At 45.2% G+C, this 27,321-nt stretch overlaps 1 protein-coding gene across 1 annotated transcript in view; it reads left to right on the forward strand.

The window, feature by feature from the left end:
• The window catches only part of adgrl2a (adhesion G protein-coupled receptor L2a), a 135,069-nt gene that overhangs the window by 50,825 nt on the left and 56,923 nt on the right, over positions 1 to 27,321 (forward strand). Inside the window, 3 exon segments of the mRNA XM_056276891.1 lie at positions 8,304 to 8,517; positions 23,885 to 23,994; positions 25,744 to 25,803. Of these exon segments, the coding sequence (XP_056132866.1) occupies positions 8,304 to 8,517; positions 23,885 to 23,994; positions 25,744 to 25,803 (384 nt within the window).

The raw sequence follows: 27,321 nt of genomic DNA on the forward strand, positions 1-27,321 counted from the left end.
AAAGTGTGAAGCTGGGAAGTAAAGAGCACTAAAGTGAAGCTGGGAAGTAAAGAGAACTAAAGTGAAGCTGGGAAGTAAAGAGAACTAAAGTGTGAAGCTGGGAAGTAAAGAGAACTAAAGTGTGAAGCTGGGAAGTAAAGAGCACTAAAGTGAAGCTGGGAAGTAAAGAGAACTAAAGTGTGAAGCTGGGAAGTAAAGAGAACTAAAGTGTGAAGCTGGGAAGTAAAGAGGAAAAACCGAGCTGCGCATTACAACAAAACAACAACACAGAGTAACACTGCACGTGGCATGCAACCTGTTGAGATGTACTCAAGAAGTAGTATAGGTTTCATGCCCTGCCCAAATTATAATGCCAATTAGATTAGTGGGCAAAATTATGATTATTCTTCTGGCTCATTTGAATGATGCAATTATGTTGGGAAGTGAGACACCGAGCACCGAGTTTTTGTATAAGTAAGATTGGCCCTGATCATATTGTTCCACCGTAATTCCGGTGCGTTGTTATACCACAGCGTGATCGATGGTGTTTTCAGGCCCCTTCTGAGTATTTCTGTATGAAAATACAGAAATAGTGTTTGTTAGAAAAAGGGCACAGAAACCCTCCATTATACAATTTAAGTTGCAGAGTTTGATTTTGATTGTGATTTGCCATAATCAAAGTGAGTGTTTTCTTGCTTGACATGTGGTGGTCACACCATAGAGAAACTAATTTATGAATATGTCTTAGAAAATCTTTTTTTTCGTGTGACATACATAGTTGCATGAAAGAAGTTTTAGTTTTGAATCTCACGATGAACATTACAGAACAGAAATTGAAGGGCCGTCCGGGTAGTGTGGCAGTCTGTTCTGTTGCCTTGCAACACAGGGATCAACGGTTCGAATCCCCATGTTACCTTCAGCTTGGTCAGGCGTCCCTACAGACACACCTAGCCATGTCTGCGGGTGGGAAGCCCGATGTGGGTATGTGTCCTGGTCGCTGCACTAGCGCCTCCCTTGGTTGGTGGGTGTGCCTGTTTAGGGAGGAGGGGGACCTGGGGGGGGGGATAGCGTGATCCTCCCACGTGCTACGACCCCTGGTGAAACTTCTCACTGTCAGGTGAAAAGAAGTGGCTTGCGACTCCACATGTATCGGAGGAGGCATGTGGTAGTCTGCAGCCCTCCCTGGAATGGCAGAGGGGGGTGGAGCATCAACTGGGACGGCTCGGAAGAGTGGGGTAATTGGATGGATTCAATTGGGGAGAAAAAGGGGGGAAAATCCACCCCCCAAAAAGAAGTTTGTCAAAACATTGAAGTGTGTGTATGTGTGTGTGTGTGTGTGTGGGCCCAGTAATAGCCTGCCGGCCTGTCCAGGGTTTCTCAACGCCTGCCGCCCAATGACCGCTAGGATAGGCTCCAGCATCCCCGCAACCCTGAGAGCAGGATAATGGATGGATGTGAGTGAGTCAGTTGAATAGTGCAGAACCAGAGAGAACCGGGCCAGAGCATCATGTTATTGACTGTGGAGATGGTGACGGCCATTTAAATTGACTGCAGTTAGCTAGCTCGGATGGGTGTCACGCACTCTTCCGTGTCCCAAAAGATCCCATGCTGGACTAGTTTCTCTCATCAGCCTTACAAATAGCTCATCCTGCGGCCTCGCCACCAAGAGACATTTTTGGATGTTGTGTGCAAAACATGCTTCGATTCCACCATGTGGAGGCCCGGCTGGTGAAAAGATCAAGTTCAGATGACTGCGCTTCTCTTTGATTTCCAGTGATTTGAACAGGAAAATGCATAGATCACCATTGGGCCTGTCATCAGCACGGTGGAAAAACTTACAGCAGCGGTCGCGCGGGGAGCCTCGTCCTGTTGGGCGAGCGGCGTTCCCCCCTCTTTGTTTGTGTCAGCTTCTGCTTTCCTACTCAGGCCGGCTGAGCCGAATCCGTTCTAAATCACAAAACCAGAAGCTGAGATTTTAAAGGCGCTGCGGAGTGGTTTAAGCGTTTTAACAGTGTTCCCGAGACACGAGTGGGTTTTGGCCGCGGATCCGAGAGATCAAACCCAGAGGCCCCGGGCCCGGCCAAAGACACAGATCACTCCCGGCCGCAAACTGGGCCAGTGCAAGCTAATGTGTCTCACTCAGCCGTACACGGCCATGGTTCGACTGATCCGTGTGGAGTCGATGTGACCTCTGAAAAGAGGCAAACTAGAATGAAGTCAAATCCAGGCCACTGAAAAAAAGAAGAAAAAAAAAGTCTGTCCGTGTTGATGCAATCGACAGGCTCATCCAGACGTTCTCACTCCACACTTGGTGCAGTGATGATGCATCGCCTCTTGAATGGTGGGGTATAAGGGGCTTATATGTGCTACTAATACAGCTGTGCTATTCACTCATGCTGACATAGAGTTAATATCCATCCATCCATTATCCCAACCGCTTATCCTGCTCTCAGGGTCGCGGGGATGCTGGAGTCTATTCCAGCAGTCATTGGGCGGCAGGCGGGGAAACACCCTGGACAGGCCACCAGGCCATCACAAAGGGCCAACACACACACACACACACACACACACACACACTTACACACACACACCCACGCAGACACGGGGAGAACATGCAAACTCCACACAGAGGACGACCCCCAAGGATGGACTACCCTGGGGCTCGAACCCAGGACCTTCTTGCTGTGAGGTGACCATGCTAACCACTGCGCCTAGAGTTAATAGGCATCTCCATTTTTCACCTTGGAAGATATTCCTGTTTGACGTGCTGTCCGCCATCCAGCAGGAGTAGGTTAATTCAAATCACTCGTACACCGCTGATAACCACAATGAGCAGGTTTTCCAAGGGTAGAGAGACTCAGACAGACAGAAGGAGAGCGATAAGGACAAAGGAAAACATTTTAAAAAGCTTTGAAAGAGTCCCACATGCACCAGATGTGGCCTCAATTTGAAAGCGGGCACTTTTTCCACCACAATAACTGAGTGACAGAAAAGCAATAGACAGTTGTCTCCATTAAAAACAGGCTAGTTTCTGGGCAGAGTGCGAGTGTAAAGATTGTAATTTGGCATTGATTGATGTATTACATAGGTCTTCTTACTTATTACAGAATGCGCCGCGGACTTTCGACGGAGCCAGACTGGAATGCATTGACGTGAACTCCAGATTGGCTGTCAAGTCCCGCTCCTGACATGCCACATTTTCATTTCTTCCCTCACGATCCAACAGCTCGGATAAATTGCGCATCACCTTACGCATGTCACGACTCGAGAAAAAAAAAGAGGCAAAAATGTTATATCTGAAGTATGACTCAATACTGTCAAACGATGAAATTCTGTAGAGTTTTGTGCATGTCGGTCACACGAGAGAGTACGTCTTTAAAAAGGCTGAAGTAACAAACATCTTTGCCCCCCTGTGATTCTGTGCTCCCTAACAAATAAAGTCGGGTGGAGGCGAGATGGGCTGAGACAGCTGCTCTGTTCCACAGAGACTCAGCCATTGTTTACCTTCAGGTCTGCCTCGGCTAATGTGGAGCACTGAGCACCTGAGCAATACCCCACCTGATTGGTGCGCAAACGGAGGATCGGGCAATGCAAACTGACATTTATCTTTCTTTGTAAAACACCACTGTCGTATCTCCTGCCGAACGGGCTTAAGGTAGGATGCTAATTCCCTGCAACTGTAGCACAGCATTTAATCAGATGAAGATAATTGTATTGGTAGTTAATTGATGAAGCATCCAATGGGATGAAATGGACTTAGCCCTCGCGGGCTGATTCAGCGGGACTCCAGTTGATGGCTGTGAGTAAACTGCCACCATACAAAAAATGTTCCCAAACATGACTCACAATAAGGGGAGACTCTGGGTAATTTTGAAAAATTGAACATAAAGTGTTCCTGATTCCTGATATATATATATATATATATATAGTATAATCCAGTGAGTCAAGTAAATTCTTTATGAGACCGTACAAGCCTGTTTCATGTCATAAGCAATCATCAGTAGCTTTATTGACAGCTGATGATTTCTAATGGCATGAAGCAGGATTGTAATGTCTCATAAAGAATTTACTTAACTCACTAGATTATTTTGCTCCTTATTTGTTGAGCACTTTCCCTACCATTGAGTGTTTCTTTTAACAAAGTTATATATATACGTGTGTGTGTGTGTGTGTGTGTGTGTATACGTGTACACTACCGTTCAAAAGTTTGGGATCACATTGAAATGTCCATATTTTTGAAGGAAAAGCACTGTACTGTTCAATGAAGATAACTTTAAACTAGTCTTAACTTTAAAGAAATACACTCTATACATTGCTAATGTGGTAAATGACTATTCTAGCTGCAAATGTCTGGTTTTTGGTGCAATATCTACATAGGTGTATAGAGGCCCATTTCAAGCAACTATCACTCCAGTGTTCTAATGGTACAATGTGTTTGCTCATTGGCTCAGAAGGCTAATTGATGATTAGAAAACCCTTGTGCAATCATGTTCACACATCCGAAAACAGTTTAGCTCGTTACAGAAGCTACAAAACTGACCTATCTTTGAGCAGATTGAGTTTCTGGAGCATCACATTTGTGGGGTCAATTAAACGCTCAAAATGGCCAGAAAAAGAGAACTTTCATCTGAAACTCGACAGTCTATTCTTGTTCTTAGAAATGAAGGCTATTCCATGCGAGAAATTGCTAAGAAATTGAAGATTTCCTACACCGGTGTGTACTACTCCCTTCAGAAGACAGCACAAACAGGCTCTAACCAGAGTAGAAAAAGAAGTGGGAGGCCGCGTTGCACAACTGAGCAAGAAGATAAGTACATTAGAGTCTCTAGTTTGAGAAACAGACGCCTCACAGGTCCCCAACTGGCATCTTCATTAAATAGTACCCGCAAAACACCAGTGTCAACATCTACAGTGAAGAGGCGGCTGCGGGATTCTGGGCTTCAGGGCAGAGTGGCAAAGAAAAAGCCATATCTGAGACTGACCAATAAAAGAAAAAGATTAAGATGGGCAAAAGAACACAGACATTGGACAGAGGAAGACTGGGAAAAAGTGTTGTGGACGGATGAATCCAAGTTTGAGGTGTTTGGATCACAAAGAAGAACGTTTGTGAGACGCAGAACAAATGAAAAGATGCTGGGAGAATGCCTGACGCCATCTGTTAAGCATGGTGGAGGTAATGTGATGGTCTGGGGTTGCTTTGGTGCTGGTAAGGTGGGAGATTTGTACAGGGTAAAAGGGATTCTGAATAAGGAAGGCTATCACTCCATTTTGCAACGCCATGCCATACCCAGTGGACAGCGCTTGATTGGAGCCAATTTCATCCTACAACAGGACAATGACCCTAAACACACCTCCAAATTGTGCAAGAACTATTTAGAGCAGAAGCAGGCAGCTGGTATTCTGTCGGTAATGGAGTGGCCAGCGCAGTCACCAGATCTGAACCCCATTGAGCTGTTGTGGGAGCAGCTTGACCGTATGGTACGCAAGAAGTGCCCATCCAACCAATCCAACTTGTGGGAGCTGCTTCTGGAAGCGTGGGGTGCAATTTCTCCAGATTACCTCAACAAATTAACAGCTAGAATGCCAAAGGTCTGCAATGCTGTAATTGCTGCAGATGGAGGATTCTTTGACGAAAGCAAAGTTTGATGTAAAAAAAATCTTATTTCAAATACAAATCATTATTTCTAACCTTGTCAATGTCTTGACTCTATTTTCTATTCATTTCACAACATATGGTGGTGAATAAGTGTGACTTTTCATGGAAAACACAAAATTGTTTGGGTGATCCCAAACTTTTGAACGGTAGTGTATATATACACACATATATGTATATATTATGGCAATATATGTGTATATATACGCATATACATATGCGTATATATACGTATACACGTGTGTGTGTGTGTGTGTGTGTGTGTGTGTGTGTGTGTGTGTGTGTGTGTGTGTGTGTGTATGTGTATGTGTGTGTGTGTGTATATATATAGCGTTTTTTTTCCCCGAAACTGTCAATGGTGTTATAAATGCTCAACCAACGAGGAGCGGAATATCAACGCAGATACAGGAAAAATGTATTAAAACTTTTTTTTCCTGTATCTGTGTTAATATATATAGGTGTGTGTGTGTGTGTGTGTGTGTGTGTGTGTGTGTGTGTGTGTGTGTGTGTGTGTGTATATATACACGTGTGTGTTTGTGTATGTATGTATATATACACACACACACGTATATATGTATACATACATATATGTGTATATATGTGTGTATGTACACACATATACATACACACACACGTATATATGTATGTATATGTATATATAAACACACACACACACACGTATATGTATATGGGTGGTGCAGTGGTTAGCATGGTCACCTCACAGCAAGAAGGTCCTGGGTTCGAGCCCTGGGCTAATCCAACCTTGGGGGTCGTCCCGGGTCGTCCTCTGTGTGGAGTTTGCATGTTCTCCCCGTGTCTGTGTGGGTTCCCTATGGGTGCTCCGGTTTCCTCCCAAAGTCCAAAGACATGTAGGTCAGGTGAATCGGCCATACTAAATTGCCCCTAGGTGTGTGTGTGTTAGTGTGTGTGTGTGTGTGTGTGTGTTTGTGTGTGTTTGTGTGTGCCCTGTGTGATGACCTGGTGACCTGTCCAGGGTGTCTCCCCGCCTGCCACCCAATGACTGCTGGGATAGGCTCCAGCATCCCCGTGACCCTGAGCAGGATAAGCGGTTTGAATAAAGATTGGATGGATGGAAGCACATAAAGTATTGGTCTGAGTTTTCCAAAAGTGCCTAACAAATTAACTCATGAAAAGGAGTGATGGCATTTTTTTTCCCCTAGCTGGCGGATTGGGAGCCGAGTCTCGTTAGGGAAGTAGAGATTTGATAAACACCGCCAACCTCGCCAATCCACCATGGCAGAAAAGTTTTAGCTAACACCATTATTTTAAGTCCCAAGGAGGTAGCAGAGTTCTCTGCCTGCAGTTCAGATGTCCGAGACGTCGTGTCTCAGCTCCAAACATCACCGGGACACCCGGGGAGAGAAAACTGCCGCCGGTGCCATGTGTCGTTCAGCTGAGGGGGAGCTCTGGTTGTGATTAGGCTCCATCTATGTTTTGGTGCTATTCCTCCCCATGCTAAAAGCTAATATGGCACACAGTTCTGGGAAAGCTGTCCAGACCAAAAAAAAGGAAAAAATCCCTAACTGGCATTGGAGAAAATAGAGCAAAATAATTCACTTTTACTCCGAGCACAGCTATTTGGCAGTGTTCACATGTACAGAGCACAAAGCCACAACATTGATTTCTTCTTTATTCCCCGGCCCCCCTCCATCCTCTTCACAGCCTTCCCTTCCATTGTCAGCGCCATGACACGGATTAAATTACACTTCGCTGTTGTACACGTTCTTGTGTATAGAGAGGGGTTATTGCAAATCAAGCACATGTTACTGATGGTAGACCGCGGTTCAGGACTACTTTCCTGTATTTAAATGAAAGACAGGGTTTAAAAAAAAACAAAAAACAACAACATAACAACAACAACCGCCAGCACCACAAACCAGGCAAAGCTGAATGGAGACGTGTGAAGAGGCCAGCAGCAGATGCTTTATTCAAGTCTTTGTAACACACCTTTTTGACGAAATCAGATATTTCACTGTCATGCGTGCGTTTTGTGTTTATACTGGTGTGTTTGTTTTGGTGTGTTTGGACCGGTGTGTTTGTGCCAGGGTGTTTGAGCCGGTGTGTATGTTTTGGTGTGTTTGTGCCGGTGTGTTTGTGCCGGGGTGTTTGGACTGGTGTGATTGGACCGGTGTTCATTTTTGCCCTCAGACTGGCCCCTGAACAGACACTGGTTGATTTTCAGGCCTCGTGGCCATGGCGGTGACACGCTCGCACCATCAGCCCAGCGGTCCTGCTGAGATCCGGAATATCCACTCCATATATTGATGGAAGCCAGCAGCCCTGGTTTTGCTTCACGGGCGCACACATATCAATATTACCCATGTTGCTGAAATGTTACAGTTATCGAATCAAAACAAGAGAGTGCATTCATCCACATTCTGTCTGCATTCACATCGTCCATTTCCATTTCTTCCTGTAGTGACTCATGAGCATCTCTAAGATGAAACTCTTATTTCCCCTGACCACTTCCTCTGATGTCCAGTTGTACTGACAAGACTCTCTCTCTCTCTCTCTACCTCTCTCTCTCTAACCCCCCCTCTCTCTCACTCTACCTCTCTCTCACTCTCACTCTACCCCTCTCTCTACCTCTCTCACTCTACCCCCTCTCTCTACCCCTCTCTCCCTCTCTCCCCGTCTTCCTGTCCCTCAGGGTTCAGCCGGGCCGCCCTGCCATTCGGCTTAGTGCGAAGAGAGCTGTCTTGTGAGGGTTACCCCATCGATCTGCGCTGCCCAGGAAGTGACGTCATCATGATCGAGAGCGCCAACTATGGTCGAACGGATGACAAGATCTGCGACGCTGACCCCTTCCAGATGGAGAACATAAACTGCTACCTCCCAGATGCTTACAAGATCATGTCGCAAAGGTAAAGACAATGACACAGTGTTCCTGCATTGCCCCGAACATTTCCACACCTCAACACAGTGTGAAAACAGTCACAGCCACCTTTGTACATACACAAAGTGTGGTTTTTACAGCACACTCTTTGTTATGTGCCAGTCACTTGGCTGATGAAAGTCATAATGCCTTTTTAGAGCAGATTCACTTTCCCTAAGAAATATTAAAAGATGGGCATCCGGGTAGTATAGGGGTCTATTCTGTTACCTACCAACACAGGGATCACTGGTTCGAATCCCCGTGTTACCTCCGGCTTGGTCGGGTGTTCCTACAGACATAGTTGGCCGTGTCTGCTGGTGGGAAGCCGGATGTGGGTATGTGTCCTGGTCGCTGCACTAGCGCCTCCTCTGGTCGGTCAGGGTGCCTGTTCGAGGGGGAGGGGGAACTGGGGGGAATAGCGTGATCCTCCCACGTGCTACGCCCCCCCCCCCCCAGTGAAAAATGAAACTCCTCACTGTCAGGTGAAAAGAAGCGCTGGCGACTCCACATGTATCGGAGGAGGCATGTGGTAGTCTGCAGCCCTCCCCGGATCAGCAGAGGGGGTGGAGCAGCGACCGGGACGGCTCGGAAAGAGTGGGGTAATTGCCCAAGTACAATTGGGGAGAAAAAAGGGGGAAAATGAGAACTATTAAAAGATAAAATTCAAGTGATGTTGGATCTTCTAGGCATCTTTTCTATTTATAGAAGTGAGCTCCTCACCTTTATGTGTTAGAAATATAATCAATATTTTAAAAAAAAGTCTCAGAGTCGGTATGAAATGTTTTTTACCCATGGTCAAACAGCCGTCCTGCCTCCATATGGCGGGGAGGTCACCATGTGCACATCACCGCACATCACTTAAGTCCAAGAGATTGCTCATCTGTAGGGGCCCGCTAGTCAATCCTGTCGGTCAGATTAAGGTCAGAGTCCTTGGCAAGACCGAACCAAAGATGCTCCATTTTTTCCCAGACTCCCTCTGATTGAATGTTGACCAGAAAGATGGCCAGACGTTTTAAATTCCCTGATTCTCTTGTCATAAACCCTGTGCTAGGCAACACGATCTCATAGGACATCCAGTTCTTTCTCTCTCTCTCAATTCAATTCTCTCTGTCTCTCTCTCTGTCTCACACACACACACAAACACACACACACACACACACACACACACACACACACACACACACACACACACACAAACACAGCAAGGCACCACTGGCCACAGTGTAAACAGGTAATGTCAAACATGAGACCTGTTGTTACTTAAAGAACATCATCTGAGCCAAAGGGTGGGGAGGGAATAATATATATGTGTGTGAGAGAGAGAACGAGAGAGAGAGAGAGAGTTATTGGACGATATGAGACTGTCAGCTACTCCAGTGCCACCTTGGGAAATAAAAACAAGAATTAAATAAAACGGGGTTATTTTCAAGATGTATTTGATGAAGTCAGATAGCTGACTCGCATGGTCTGCCTGGAGATGCTGTGTTCTCTTGCTCGTGGTCCTGGGTATCGCACTGGGCCCGACTAGTACAAATACCCAATTGGCGTGAGCTGGCCAACCTATATAAGACCAATACAGCGAATTCCCTTTTTTTTCGCCAGTTTCCTTGTCAGACTGTCTCCCTCCTGATCTGCATATCCGAAGATTAGCATAGCTCTCCATTCTGATTTATTTTATTTTTATCCCTTCCAGGCGGAAAGCTTGGAGGGGATTATACTGCAACAAATTCAGGGGGTAGCCGGGAACCGCCGCAGCCGGGATGTGAGCATGGGTCGCCTGCACCACGGGCGACTGCGCTAACTAGTCAACTAAAGGGTCCAACCCGTTAGCCAACGGCTAGCGAGTCTAGTCATCCGTGGTCGTTACACTACCCTCCTCCTTCGGGATGCGCGTCCCCGTGCTTCAGCATAGCAGCTCCCTCACGCCTCTGGGCGCACGCGCTTCCGATGGCCTCACGGTCTCACCATCCCACTTCTGACACCAATGTAGCGAATTCAGGGGGCAGCCGGGACGCGAACCCGGATCTCTTGCACCACGGCCAACTTCATTAGCCTGTCAACTAAAGGGTCTGACCCATTAGCCAACCAGCCAGTGAGTCTACTCATTCATGCTCATTACAATACGTTTGGTTGGGCGTGCACATTCACGTGCATGTCTGTCTGCGGCTAATCTCGCAAACTACTGGACTTCTCAGCCTAAAGTTTTCTGTTCACAGTTATGACTGTATGATGAAGAACCTCTCGTAGTTGTGATTAAAAATCTTCAAAAACATTTGTTTTCACTATCGCCGCTCCCTCTCTTCATTCACTCCCTAGCTTGCTCGATCAACGCTGCTCTCCGTCACGGTTGTGGCTAGATGGGGTACAGCCACGGACGGAAGTGACGCAAAATCTCACCGCATGTACTAACTTTAGCAGGACAAATGTTTGGTTATACGGTGTCCATGCACTGGCGATGAATCTGACGCATTGTAGTTTATTTCCTGCCCCTCACTCCTGGCGGAATGTGGCAAACGCAGTTACTTAATAGGGATAAAGGCACAGAATTAACATTTTAAATATAATTAAAAAACAAAGTCCACCTCATGAGAGGACGAGTTTGGACTTTGGTATTTAAAGCCAGATGAATGATGAGTGGGATGAATTAGTTTTACTTAAAATAACTACAATTTCACGTAATAAAAACTGGAAATTGTGTATTTTAAATGAAATATCACCGTTACTTGTGCGTAGATACTGCTTCCCAATGCTAGCAAGCCAGCTAAGTCTATATAAAACGGTAGCTAACGTTAGCTAGTGTCTGCGACACTGTAGCTAGTATTTATCCATAGAGATAACTTTTTTTTAAAATGTTAATTCTGTGCATTTATCCCTATTAAATAATTGTGTTTGCCAGGCCCCTCCAGGAGTGAGGGGGGGTGGAAATAAACTACAATGTATCAGATTCATCGCTAGTGCGTGGACATCGTATAACCAATGGCGAGATTTTGCGTCACTTCCATCCGTGGCTGTACCCCATCTAGCCACAACCCTCCGCCCTCCGTCACTGCCCGATCTGAGTCATACGCGCCGGTCCACCTAGGAGGCTGTGGATCCACTGACAGGCAAAACGTTTTTATTAGCTAAATTTTTTAGTCTGAGTGCTGCAAATTAAAGACGCCCCCCATATTTCCCGTTCAGTCGACATGGGTGCTGCGCTAAAGTCTTATAATGGCAGGAAAAACACTTTTTTTCTGTCTGTGTGTGCGTGTAACTGCCCGCTTATCTCGCGTGCATAGTGCACGAGTTTTTCGCGAAACGCGTTCTCGAGCTGTTTATGCACTAGTGCAAGCCTTATTCCTCTGCTGGATCCTATCAGGACAATGCATCAAAAACGCAAGTCCACCCATTCATTTTGAATGAGGGTCGTGTGTTTACGCTGCCGCAGTGCTTGCCGCAGGTGGTTCCGCAAAAAGACGCAGTGGCGTCCAACAAGAACGTTGAGCCAGATCCAACTTTTGCCAAAACGCAACCTTACATCACGCTACGGTGGCCAATCACTTAGCCAGCAATACTTCTTCTTCCAGTCCAGAAGGTGGCGGTAATGCACCCAAAAGCTGCTTGCCAACCACCATTACAAAAGAAGAAGAAGAAGAAGAAGAAGAAGAAGAGGAAGAAGAAGAACCTTGTTTAAACATAGCATTTTTTTTTTGGTTTTTTTTTTCTTCCAAATTTTGCCTGCTTTTTCGCCTCCAATTGAATTTGGCCAATTACCCCATGCTCCACCCCCTCTGCTGAGTCGGGGAGGGCTGCAGACTACCACATGCCTCCTCCCGTACATGTGGAGTCGCCAGCCGCTTCTTTTCACTTGACAGTGAGGAGTTTCACCAGGAGGACGTAGCACGTGGGAGGATCACGCTATTCCCCTCAGTTCCCCCTCTTCCTGAACAGGCACCCTGACCAACCAGAGGAGGCACTAGTGCAGCGACCACGATACATACCCACATCCGGCTTCCCACCCGCAGACACAGCCAGTTGGCTTTGTGCATAACTGTAGTCCACTGACCTCCGGTTTCTACTGCAGCAGTCATACCAGTTTCCTGTTTGTTGGCGTTTGCTATTGACAATAGCATATTTTTCAGAATACCTGCAAGATTTACCATGGATAAATGTCAACGACATGCACAGAATTTTCAACAAACTTTCACCTGCACCTACCAGCAAACTGGTGAAAAGTTTCAAGTTGTACATATCAAGTTACGTCCACAATTATGCTATGTGTCCTGCACTTATCCATGGTGAGTTTTGCAGGCATTGCGAAAAATATGCCGTTGTCAATTGCACACACCAACAAACAGGAAACTGGTGTGACTGCTGCAGTAGAAACCGGAAGTCAGTGGACTACTGTTATGCACAGAGTAGGGAGGCCCGACCAAGCCGGAGGTAACACAGGGATTCAAACCAGCGATCCCCATGTTGGTAGGCAATGGAATAGACCACTACGCCCACCACATAGCATTGTACCATTCTGCTATTTTCAGAGCAACCATGAAGATGGAAGAGAGAATGCTCTTCGCCGTGATGACCTTTCCTGAGCTGTTGGTACAACGCTGCCACGAGGGAATACAAAGACATTAATCACCGTGCAGTCACTTGGCGTTGCATCGCTGTAATGGCAGTTGTCAAACAGCTTTTAGCTGCATTACTGCCGCCTTCTGGCTTGGGGGGGGGGGTTCATCATCATCGTCATACACCATACAGCTCAGACCCCCCCCCCCCACACACACACACACGCACACAGAGAATAAAAGAATCGAAGAGCCACTGATATTTGGTTCTCTAATTACCCCCACCCTGCCAATTTAAATCTGGGGGTGGGGAGGGGGTAAAAAAATCACATTAGCGCTTGTGTGGAAAACTGAGTTCACTTTAAAACATCCTAAATTGATGTGGTCCTGAAGTGTGGAGAATTGGATAGAGGCTTCAGTGAGTATGATAGATCCTCTTGGCACTCGGAGTTGTTTTCATATCTGGCTGGCATATTAAATTCATGAGAACAATGATTTTATAAACTATATCCTCAGGACTGCTGTGGCTCAATTAGAACAGTCAGCTGCGAGCAATTAGTCGACTCGAGGGTTTGATCATTTGTACGTGGACACCTCCCTAGCAGATGTGGAGCTGCGTGGTGGTACAGTTTAAAAATAATGGAATCATTGATAATGATAATTTTCAGGGATATGTCTTCTCACGCTTTAAAATCCCCTAGGGCGTGTTTTATTTTATTTTTTTACCCCAACAGTTTTACTACACAGGCTCTGAAATGGAGACAATTATATGACATCTTCTATTAAAGTCACAGACTACAGTGTTACCGGAATACATGGTTAACATTGTAATTTAAACAACATTCTGTGCTATATTGAGTTGTGCAAGAGCCCGCCATCTGGCAGCTAACCACATTGATTGTAAACTGACTGCCACTACCCATCACGCCAGTAAAGACAGCAGTGGCTGGTCTTGATTGGTTGTTTTCATCAAAACCTACCATATTTAGGCATAAGGTATTAATACAAGGCTTGGCTCTATTGATTTCCTTTCAGACTAATGATCTTCAGTAAGTATTCAATAACAAGACCATTGATTGTTGTAACTTAACATGGCTGGGTTGCTCTGTGCCAAAGAGCCTATCATTAGCAACCATAATCAATGGCCATGAATCTCTGATAACAGAGGGGAGTCATCAGTGGTATTTCAGGAAAACTCTGACAAGAACTGCTACTACTACTACTACTACTACTACTACCTTCAGCTGCTCCTGTTAGGGGTCGTCACAGCGCATCAACCGTTTCCATTTCTTCTTGTCTTCTACATCTTCCTCTGTCACACCAGCCACCTGCTTGTCCTCCCTCACCACATCCATAAACCTCCTCTTTGGCCTTCTTCTTTTCCACTTCCCTGGCAGCTCCATATTCATCATCCTTCTCCCAATATACCCAGCATCTCTCCTCCACACATGTCCGAACCATCTCAATCTTGCCTCTCTTGCTTTGTCTCCAAACCGTCCAACCTGAGCTGTCCCTCTAATATACTCATTAAAAATCCTGTCCTTCTTCATCACTCCCAATGAAAAATCTGACCTCAATTGAGAGACTCGTGGCAGCCTTCTCTCACAAAATTCATCCAGTTATTTAGTCCGTTTGGGAGAACATGTACAAAAAAAAATGCAGATAATCCTACCAGATTCACAGAAAAGACGAAGTAGATCGGCAAAAAGTTCGTCAGTAACTGTGAATGCGACAGCCATTGTGCTTAGTTTGCTCACAACCCAAAGGCTCGAGCTCAAAGTTGATGATGACACCGGGGCTAGCACCGAACACATTGCTGGGCCCTGGGGCGTTCTGTCACTACACATCAACATTTGATTGGCTGATGATACGGTCAGTCTCTAAAGTTGTAATCAGTTTTCAGCTTCTGGCTTCAGCGACAGGCTAGAAACATGACTAGTGCTGGTCCAAGGAGCTGTGGTGCGTTTAGCTGACATAGGAAATCCCTGCTCAGCCCTAGAAGAAAGCAAGTAATTGAATTCAGACACATTTCAGGAACACTTCAATTTAAATATGAAAAAAAAAAATGATTATGATTTGGACAGGGCCAGCAGAGAAGACCCTGAAAGCCCACCACTGATAGTTATAGATAATATCACTAAATTATCTGTCAATATAGATATATATAATGGGTAATATAATAGTAATAGGGCTGGGAATTGACAGATATGTCACAATTCACTATTAGAATATTTTGATGCTGATTCAATACATACTGCATTTTTAAATATCAGAATATTATAAATATTGTGATTTGATATTACGATTTTTTTAAAGAATAGATAGATAGATAATTTTATTAGCCGCACGACCAAGGCCGGTGGAATTTGATTTTGGTACACTTTACACTCTGCAGCACAATACATACATGGACAACAACACATACTCCACATATTATCACGAACAACACAGTTACACAATAACAGAAATAAACATATCAGGCATAACAGGTGAATGATGGTATTTCTGCCAATGGTGTGTGAGGAAGGGACCACAGGGAGGAATCCATCCCTTCTTATCTACTGTATAATGAAACTACAATAATCCAAAGAAAGGAGACAACAAAATGCATTATTTTGAAGCCTCGTTTATGACAATAACATGAATATTCCTCTCTGAACAAAACATTTAAACAATACAAATTCAAAAACAGAGACGTAGAAATCGTTACACTGAGCCTATTCACAGCATCTGTTCATTGTGTTTCAAAATTGTGTCTCAGGGGAAATGATGTGATATTGAAATTGTCAAAGCATGTGTCAGGATTTTAACCCTGAATATAAATAGATGTTGCTGCCTTCAGACAAGCTGTAGGTGCACCAAACCCTCTCAATTCAAGGACGGCGTCTTCCACGGGGCATTTGTGTTCTCAAATGGACTACTGCATTTGTACTCATTATACACATGATATCAGCTTCTGCAGCGACATGAATATCTCTCTTATTTGTATTAAGTGGCGCAATGTAGCCATGATCACGTATTTCATTGTTTATAATTCTAAGCAGCTGTCTGATATCAAACGCATGACAAATTAAACCTGAAGCTTGAAGTCAAAATGGTAATAGGTACAAAGTACACTTTCTGTTTTTACAGAATTCATCCATTTGTTATGGGTCTCCTTGTCTGTTGCCTCTCCGGAAGGGAGCAGAAGTTGAATTGTTCACCGGGTCCGGGGCAGCGAGTAACGCTGGGACACCGACACTATTTATATCGGTGACAGGAGCACTTGCACGGCTTACTGAGGCGCTCCATCGTTGCCGCCTGACAGAACACTTCCTTGCTCTTCCTCTCCGTGCGTATGGCGGTAGAGTTTATTTAAAGCACAGTGGATTAAGATTTCATAAAGGGCCAAATCCGAACTCGAGCCTTCTGAAGGTGCATGCACAAGTTCAGAAGGCATGAAACAGCTCTGATAGGGGACTATTTCTGCTCACAGAACATCCATGATGATACTGGAAAAAACAAACAAACATATACATATCAACGCAGATACAGAAAAAAAGTTTTAATACATCGCAGAAAAAAACACTACATATATATATATATATGTGTGTGTGTGTGTGTGTGTATATATATATATATATATATATATATAGGAGACATCCTGGACAGGCTGCTAATACATTGTACGCGATGCACGAAACAGGCCTGTACAGCAATGTATTAAAACTGTTTTTCCTGTATCTGTATTGATATATATATATATATGTATATATATATGTAGAGGAAAGCAACAACTGATATAAACAGAAGAAAATTATTAGTAATTTTTTTCCATGAAACATCTGTTTTCTTTGTCGCGCGCGGACAACACTGTGAATTATTAATCCAGATTTATAACATATACCTGCTATCATTATCTTAATAAATTATACCGGGAGGACAAAACCCCTAGAGGTAACTCTTGTTTTTGAAGGGGGTTCTGTACACTTAAAAAAATCAGGAAATTACAAAACATTAAAACTAAAATAATACAGTTCAAGAAATCTAGTGAGAATTACGATGACTTGAAAAAATTAAATTGAGCAGAAATCGTGTCAGGATAGAGATGGTCCCCGAAAACACGAGGAGGTTGTCTTTAGATAATGGAGAGGTCTTGAATGGGCAAAATCATGTTATGAACCTTATATGAATACTTTATATATCATACATTATGTAACGACCCTTATGCGGCTCCTCTATGTGGTGTTATGCTCCATCATTCCTGTCGTGCTCAGCCTTGTAATGAGATGTCTTTTCCACGCTCTTCTCTGGGACAGTGAAGAGTAGCTGATCTGACCGGCAGCTGGATCAGCTGGGTCACAAACAGGAAGATGGATAAACTTCAGTATCCAGTAGCTTTAAACCCCCAACGACCTTGCTGGAACACAGCCAATATAATTTGCATTAGGTGCAGTTATGTGCGCAAAAATCAAATAAATGTTACCGTTACCGATAGGTTGATTCGGAACTTGACCCACCACGGTGCCTCTACGTTGCCAACAGTTCTCAGAGAAATCAATCACTGCAAGGCACTCAGAGGAAATGACCGGTAAGTCTCCAAAGATCTGGACCACCTTCAGCAAGTCACCATACTCTCCGCTGTCTACTCTACCCGGCCAATCACCCCGCTCTCTGAGCCGTCCCAGTCACTGCTGCACTCCCTCTTCCAATCGGGGGGGGGGGGGGGGGCTGCAGACTACCACATGCCTCCTCCGATACATGTGGAGTCGCCAGCTGCTTCTTTTCACCTGACAGTGAGGAGTTTCACCAGGGGGACGTAGCACGTGGGAGGATCACTCTATTCCCCCCAGTTCCCCCTCCCTCCTGAACAGGTGCCCCGACCGGCCAGAGGAGGCGCCAGTGCAGCGACCAGGACACATACCCACATCTGGCTTCCCACCCACAGACACAGCCAGTTGTGTCCATAGGGACGCCCAACCAAGCCGGGGGCAACACGGGGATTCGAACCGGCGATCCCCATGTTGATAGGCAACGGAATAGACCTCTGCTGTCTACTCTGTCCAGTATACCGTCGCTAGCTTGAAACCAAATGGGGGAGATGAAGAGATACTGCTCAGAGTACTTCCTCTTGGCTTGGTGAGCCGCGCGACCTCCTCCACCCCGACTTGGCAGCTCCAGTAAATATGGCATAAACACAAGCATGTGACAGTAATTATAAGTTCCTGAGACGTCTCCCCCAGATTTGGGGGTCAGACCTCAAGTGAGAAAGACCAGTCCAGACGGTTCATTTCTAACGACGCATTTCCTGTAACATTAATAGACCACCCTCTCTGAACAAGCTCTGACTACACCGCCATGTGTGTAATTACATGTCTGGTCTGTGTGTGTGTGTGTGTGTGTGTGGTGCATTTTGGTGGGGTTTTTTTTTAAAAAAATTTTTACAACCCATTGTTGGTTTTTGCTGCCATTCTCCGGCCCCGGAAATGATTTAATTTCTCAGTGGCGTGGCTGCTATCAACAGGCCGGCCTCTTGAGAGAGATGTCTGCCTTGATAATTGTGCCATGAACTTCATCATCGCATTTCAGATGAAATGGACCTAGACGGGTCACTTTGAGTTTAACAGACGCTAATTTGATTGAAACCGGGAGCACAGGGAAATAAATCCTTTTTTGCAATGTGCTCGCCTCTCTCATGCCACCTTTCCTCTTCTCTGTGCTTTGTGTCGCCTCCTTCCCTCGGCATCTTGGTTCTCACTGGCCGCCGTTACTGGCAAAGCTGGGAGGGACGCAGGGGACCCGCGATGGAGCAGGGGCGAGGAATTAAACCAGGATTAAAGAGTTCAGGGTGCGGATGCCCATTTAAAAAAGATTCCCCCTGGCTGATATTCAGTCAGACTGAGAAAGCGGATGCTTGCGGAGGTTAACAAGCCACGAAAAACTTGATTAGTCTTGTTTACATGACATGCCGTAAAAGCATAACGAGGGAGAAGGAATAACGGTCAGGTTTAATATGGGACCCATTGCTGATAAAACGGTTCTTTGTTTATTTTAGATGAAATATGCACAAACTATATTCACTGGCTAGCATAACCCCGGATAGGAGCATCTGAGTCCAAATAAACCTCGGGCTGCGTAGCGTCACTGTGGTAAACAAACAAAACAAACCGTGTGTGTTTTAGCTTGAAAGATATCAATGTTGCCTGGTGTTCTGGGGGAAGTCTTGAACGCAGCACTCTCAGCTAAGCCAAGCTGCTCAGTAACAAGACAGGAAGAGCTAGTAATTTTCTTCAAAACTCGGCTGACGTGGTTGCACAACAACAAACGTTCATGTGTTGATCAGTTGGCAACTCTGGAGTTTCTCCAAGCCGGTATCTGTGCAGACGTGGAGAGAGATTCTTTTCACTTGAGGCAATTTATTATTCAATTAGACTCTTATCTCACTGTCCAATTATTCTTTTGACATGCTTTATGATGGCTGTGGGAAAGGTTAAATTGCATGTGGGTACATGGTATCAGGAGTGCTATCAGTTACACCTCGGCATCTTATCACAGCCCTTCCTGCTGTCAACATGGACTACTCATATTCAAAGGAGATTTGCATCAAATCCAGGCAGTGTCTATGGCACTAATTGTGCTAATCTCCGGCGCTCCTAAAAGGTCGGTGATGTGATGGGATTAGATTTGGAATACCTCACTGTGATTAACTGAGGGCAGGGAAACGGAGGCCGGCTGCCCCCTTCTTCTTCTTCTTCTTCTTCTGTCTTAGTTTTGCTTCATTGCATCCAGGGTTAAGGAGGTAAAGGGTTAAGATCATCACCGTGCTTTTCACTATAACTCAACTTTTGTGAGAACTGTCTTTAGAGGACTGTATGATGAACAAATAGATGGGCAGATGGAAATATAGATAGATTCTTTGAGGTAGCTTATTAACTTTTAATCAGGCTACTCTTTATTCTCCAGTATTTTCCTACACCGGGGCTCTTTATCTGACTTGAATACAATCTCGCTCGAGTAGCGGTGCATCTGTTTGAATAAAATGCATCAATAATGTTCTCTCTTCTGCTCAAACAGAATCCTGATTTGCAATGAAGGTATTTATGGAACCAGAAACCATCACTCTGGAGAAATGCCATCTTTCACTTAATATTCACGATGTAGGTACTTAATAACTTTAGATAGCCTCAGACTATGAAAAGTTGGTTAGAAATACCATATTTTACATATATTTAATTAGTCTGCGTGTTAAGACCAGTGCCCTGGCAGTCGTAAACGGTGAACTTTTCACTGGAGAAAATTTCCATTGCATGCTCCTCACCAAATTGAGGGCCATGAACAAACATGGAGCGCTCATTAGTGCTTTCTCAATTGGTCTCAGGAGACGCCTGTGGTTCTGCAGACGAGATTGAATAAGGAGGCACACGATCCCATAGGTCAGGGGCCTTTGCTCCCAAACTGTAAAAATCAGGGTGAGACATCAGAAAGACCCATCAACACTTATGCAAAATTTTTAAAGAAAATATGGAAGAATCTTCCAGCTTCCTTTACCCTCACCCCACCCCCTTGTTAGCATCAATGGATTATTTTACTTGCAATATCATTCTGCTTCTTGGGCCCATATGTCAGTGTGCCACGGCCAAACATTCATTTCTCATTCTCGTTGCAATTTGTCTGTTAAGGCCATGTAATTCATTTTACTCTGGCGTGGTACTCTTATGCATGAGCAAAAAGGATGGAATCATCAAAGTGACCACATGAAATATGGAAAGCGCTGCAGACCGGCAAAATATATTACCTACCGAGAAAAAAACGTGTCACGTTATCAGCCGTGCATGAAGCGCGTGTTTAAATTCCACAGCCGGAACAATTTATCTCCACAAGAAACAAAATATGCTTATGTGCTCGTCTGGTTTCACACACGACGGTTAATAAAGTGAGACGCTTCACGAGAAAGCCCTTCCTCATCCCCACCAAAGCACACTCGTACCAACACGCACAGACACACACACACACACACTCACACACACACACATACACAAAATAAACATATTTCAGATTTTGCGACACTCAATTGTATTTTTGTCCAATCATTCTTCCTCAGAAGACAAAAGAAAAAAAAAGAAACATTAAATGCTTCCTATCATGTAGAGTATTTAAATAAATTGGAGCTATGAATTCTTTTAATTGTTATCGATGCTGACTGAGAGAAGCAGGAGGAGGAATGTGGCATGGAGGAAGAGGCCAAGGGGAAATTGAAAACAGACTTGAGATATTAATTGCTCTCATGTCTTGTTGGGGGAAAATAAAATCTATTTACTGATTCTGCCCCCCTGTTATTGTGATTCAAAATGCGGGCATGTGAGCAGAGATGCTCTTTGTTTTAATCAGCGGTTAATTTTATATGTGCTGACCGGAGCTGCGCCTGAGGAGGAAACACCGAGGGCGGTCTGACAGGACGAGGAAGCGGGGCAGGCTAAGGTAACTGCTAGCCCATGCAGATCGGCAGTTCCGACAACACCGAGGGCGGTCTGGTGGCGGCCTCGCCTAGTGTCGACTGTGTGTTAGTGTCGTCATGTTGGGTGTGGGGAGGTGTGTCGAAGGTGTCTATCTGGGAGAGCTGGTGTTGGATCGGCTGGGGTAGCCTGGTCTGCTGCCTCCGCTGGGCTCAGGGACCACGGCCCTGCTGGAGCTGTGCCCGAGGAGGAAACACCGAGGGCGGTCTGATGGGACGAGGAATCGAGGCAGGCTAAGCTAACTGCTTGCCCGTACAGACCGGCAGTTCCAACAACACCAAGGGCAGGTGGTGGCGGCCTTGCCTAGCATCGACTGTGTTTTAGTGTCATTGTGTGGAGTGCGGGGAGGTGTGTTGAAGGTGTCTGGCTGGGAGAGCTTGCATTGGATCAGCTGGGGGAGCCTGGTCTGCTGCGTCCGGTGGGCCCGGGGACCACGGCTCTCCCAGAGCTGTGCTTGAGGAGGAAACACCGAGTGTGGTCTGACAGAACGCGGAAGCGGGGCAGGCTAATCTAGCTGCTAGCCCATGCAGTCCAGCAGTTCTGACAGTCATCCTGGCTGGTGTTCGTTCTCCTGAACAGTGGTGAGTGGATTATGTTGATTTTTTTATTTACTTACTTTCTTTTTTTTGCTTTGTTCTCTCTGTTTTTGTATGTGTTTGGTGGTGTCGTTTTTGGGAAATTTGAGATGTGTGTTTTTGTCTTTTGTGTTGCGCTGCTGTGGGCTGGGGGAAACGGAATTTCGTTTCTTATGGGTACGCAAGTACATGAAAGAAACGACAAAAATAGGTCCTGATTCCTGAAATGGTGGCACAGTGGTCCATGTGTTTGGATGGAATGATGCTAAAATAGTCCATCTAAAACCAGAACAACGGCATTCTTTATCACTCTCCAACCTAGCACCCATCTTTACCATATAGCTCGATGTTGACTGACTCACCACCGTGCCATGGTGCTATCCAAATATTATAGTAAGAATGGTATGCGGCAGGGCAGCAAATACCTCAGAAAAGCCAGAAAAAAAAAACTACAACAAAAAGCAAAGACAAACAACTCAACTACTAATGTATTTTCCAATGATCTGCTGTAAATAGGTGTACTGGTCTGTGATAAGAAGGAACAAATATTGTCTCTGGTCTCTGTTAAATCAGCAGAACCAACTAATCGATCCGGCTCCTAGCCAGCGCCAATAGAATTCTATAAGTCTCGGCGGCTGCGGAGGCAGCCTGCTGTGGGTATTGATGTCATTATCATGATTTCAGCATTGTGAAAGAGGTGGTCACCTGCAATTTCCCCACAAAACCTACCTTCAGGTCAGTCAGGATGTCTGCCCTGCATGTGTTAAAGGTCATGAGTTATAGAACAAAAGATATTAGGAAATACAGTGTTTTATTTTATTTTTCCTGGAAACCAGCAATGGTGTTGATAAAAGTGCTCAACAAATGATTTGAGATACTTCATTGATCCCCGTGGGGAAATTACGCCCTGCATTTAATCCATCCTAGCTGTGTAGCTAGGAGCAGTGGCCAGCCGCCGTGCAGCACCTGGGGACCAACTCCACTTCGTCTTGCCATGCCTTAGTCAGAGGCACAGACAAGAGTACTAACCCTAACGTGCGTGTCTTTTTGATGGTGGGGGAAACCGGGGCACCCGCAGAAAACCCACCACGGACACGGGGAGAACATGCAAGCTCCACACAGAGGACGACGGCTCCTGGGAAATTGCAGTTGTTGCCGTGATGAGTAATATCATGCCACGGGAGAAGATCTCAGGGCTGGCATGATTGGCTTACACATGTCCTTTTTGATTACCCATCTTACACAGTGTGGTAAATTGGAAAGCACATATATATCGCAGTGTAATGTGTTACACGAGGGGGATGAGACAGATATGCGATTACAGAGCCCTGAATGAATAATATGACGAACATAAATGATATTGCTAGGTGGAAATGTCAACCACCATTCTTTAACACAGCCCATCATCTTCTAGATGAGGATGCCGAGTATTTCTTAGCCGCTGCATGAATAAAAATGTCTCGTATTGTGTTCTTGAATTCCCATGACCCTGAATTGGATTAATGATAATGGATGGATGGGTGGGTGGGTGGATGGATGGGTGGCTGGGTGGGTGGCTGGGCTGTATTCTGCAATGTGCAATTCTCATGAAATGAATTGATTTCAGGTATTTCCTCTTGCTTTATGTTTACGTTCTTTTTTTCTTGTCAAAATGTATTCGTACAAAATAAAATGGTCCGGATGGCGTCGGCTGGTGTACAGACTCCATGTTGCTAAATGGCAGTGTTTTCTTTTCACCATAGGTGTAACAATCGGACCCAGTGCATTGTGATAACGGGTTCAGACGTCTTCCCTGATCCCTGCCCGGGAACCTACAAGTACCTGGAGGTCCAGTATGAGTGTGTCCCCTACAGTAAGTATGACTCTTCTGTCCTGAATTACAATTGGCCTCTCCTCCCCCCCATAAACCCTCTTTTCTGTATTCTCAAGTTATGTTGTGCTTCATCTTTCCTGTCCTGTCCTGTCCTGCCCGGTCTCTGTCTCTGTCTCTGTCTCTCATTCACTCTGTCTCTCTCTCACTCGCTCTGTCTCTCTGCCTCTCTGTCTCTTTCGCTCTGTCTCTCCCTCTGTCTGTCTCTCACTGTCTCTCACTCTGTGTCTTTCACTTTGTCTCTCTCGCTCTGTCTCTCTCTTGCTCTCTTGTCTCTTCTGTCTGTCTCTCTTGCTGTCTCTCTCTTGCTCTGTCTCTCTTGCTCTGTCTTTCACCCTCTCTCTGTCTCTCGCTTTGTCTTTCTCTCTCTCTCTCAGTCCCTCTCTCTGTCTCTCTGTCTCTCTCAGTCCCTTTCTCTGTCTCTCTGTCTCTCTGTCTCTCTCAATCTCTCGATCGCTCTCTCTCTTTCTCTCTGTCTCTCGCTCAGTCTCTCAATCTCTCGATCTCTCTGTCCCTCTCTGTCTCTCTCTCTCTGCCTTTCTCTGTCTCTCGCTGAAATTTGACCTGTGAGAACCCTTCGGTCCTCTCCTGTATTGTCTTTATTATTGATGTGCTCCCTGTGTTTCCGGGTGACTTTGACGAGCCGGGTTATGAGGTGGCAGAATAGAGCGAGGGCGGGAGAAGTCACGCTGACTCTTGATGAGGGCAAACGAGTGTTTCATTACTCAAGTCTCGTAAGGGGAGAAGTCCATCAGGTGAAAACAGCGCTCATCATAATGGCTCAGCACGCGCTGGGCACAACAGGTGTTTGTAAAACGTAACAGATGTTCCATTATGTAACGGAACAGAATGTTCTCATAAGTCAACAAGGTACTATTTCATACAAAGAACCAGTGTTAACATTTTGTCTCCTTCTCGGCCACTAAAATATTCATCACCATTCAAGCTCCCAAACAATCTTTAGACTGCCCTTTGCATTAAAATTCTGCCTTGTCCTTTAAGCTGCCATGTTCATTTGCAATTTGTGGAGCAAGTACCCCCATCTAACCTTTACCAACTGATTAATGACCAGGAAATAGATGAATTGCCGTCATCGCTAATCAGGTGAGACTGAAATGATCAGAGGAATGGGAGGAATTGATTGGAAACTAGATCCTGTGATATGGTAACGAATCCTATACTTTTGAATACCAAAAGTACCGTAGGTCATTACAAAAAGACCATTTTCCCTGACTCCCGGTGTGCCTAACTACGCCGTTACCTGCGACGTTAAATCTCCATATATGATTGAACCGCATCAGGCAGTGAACCTTATGCATCTTAAAGGTTAACCTCTCGAAGGCTCAGCGAATATGCAATTACTTATGATTGAACAAGGAATGAAAAAGTCATAATAGTATTCAGCCTACGCAGGGCCACGTTCAGTAGCCTTTACCTCATATACCCTACCCGCATTGTTTTTCTGATCAGAGCTTGTTCCACCTGCCTCACAGGAACGTGAACAATCAATCTCGTCTCTTGCTGTGTTACCTCAACCCATAATAGTAGGATTAGCTTCAAGGTGCACCCTTGCCCACCTCATGTTATGTTTGGCTTCCGCTTTCGCTTTACACTACACAAGCTAACACCTGCCAAAGTGTGTGAAGCACAACAACTCCGCGCAAATCCTCACTTCACTCTCAACAGTTTGAAACATTCATGTCTGTAGCCCCAATCTCTTTGCTCCTCAAGGTCCATGCCCACCCAGAGTAGGACCAAGAACACAGAATGTTTCCTTTCACAACTGCCCCGGTAAGTGCTTAGTGTTCTCCCAGTTCCATTCAAAACCAGTCCATTCCAGTCCAGCCCTGTCCAGTCCTGCCCAGTCCAGTCCAGTCCAACCTTTCCCACCCAAGCCTAAATACCAGCCTGTCATATACAGTTTTTTCTTCCCCTGACCAATCCTTTGTCTCTTCTCCTAAAAAGAAAACCAACATCCATGAACCCCAAGTGATGAGTGATGACATATCATATGTAGTCCATCTTTTGGAGGGTCAGACTGATGCAGACAGCCGTCATTACTGGACAAGATTTACACAGCTTCTGTACCAAAGCATGAAGAACTTAGTGTGATCTTTTTCCCCCTCCAGACTGGATGGATCATATACTGAATATCAACATTTGGTGATTAAAAACATTGCGGTGGTTCAAAAGCTTAGGGTCCCGTGGATTTAGAGGGATACAAGCCTTGAGAAGTTGTTTTGCAAGACGTCACATTAAATCCCCATTAAGCTGCTCAGCGCCAGTAGCACAGACAGAAACCATCCTCATTTTGTACCAAAGAGACTAACCAATAACGAAATGATAAAAGAAGTCTCAGTCCCTGAAATATACTTGACAGTTCAGTAACAGAATCATTTACCTTAGCTTTACCACTGACCAAATGTAAACGGGTGAGTAATTCAGCCTTTACTTTGGTCTAATCTCGATGTCTGTCACCTCTTGCCAAGTAGCTGCAAAGAGAGAGCCACATTCCCTCCCATCATGCCCAGCCCTCTGGCCTCATGCCAGACATGCCCTCATTAACAATATGATCTCCACCTTCACACAGGTGATGTACATTTTTGCTAAACCTGTCACTTAGGCACCCTCTGAATCGCTTGTTGTAATTGCCCTGAAATAGGCGACGTTAAAGAAGAGAAGTTTCTTTGTCAGGGCCACCCTTTGGAGGCCCTGCTGAAATGGAGAGCAGGGGAAGAAGACACAGCTGTTGCTCTGGCAGACTGTAAAGAAAATGTGAGGCTGTTGCCAGCCTGTGCTAACAGGCCTCCAAAGCCATCGGTGCTAATTTTGTCATCACCTGCTATTTCCTGGGCTCCTTGGTACAAGGGTCAGGTTTGACGTTCATATGGCAGACAACAACTAGGACTCCTCTACCCTGTGATTTGTAGCTCGATGATCCTTGAATGATCCTTTGCCCTTTTTTCAGTGAAAAAAACCCCTCAAGTATGAAAAGCCTGGAGTGTAACTTCGTCTTTTTTTAGTGACCCAAGGCACATTTTGTCCTTTACCTTATTTTCCACCGTGTATATAACGTAGTTTATATTATTTTCCAGTTGGGATTGTGTTGTTTAAGTGAGGTTGGAGCCACTAATTGAGTCTGCAGCAGACAGCAGACATCTTAGCTGGTGGGCTACAGACAATTCACCAGTCTAGTCTCTCCCAAAATACATTACGTGCAATTCAAAAGGAGCCCTGGTCTCCGGCAAAGGCTTTGTTGTTTATTAAAGTTAAGGAAGAGAACAGATTTGATTAAGATGGAACACACCA

Source organism: Lampris incognitus, chromosome 3 (assembly GCF_029633865.1).
Source record: "Lampris incognitus isolate fLamInc1 chromosome 3, fLamInc1.hap2, whole genome shotgun sequence".
Classification (NCBI taxonomy): domain Eukaryota; kingdom Metazoa; phylum Chordata; class Actinopteri; order Lampriformes; family Lampridae; genus Lampris; species Lampris incognitus.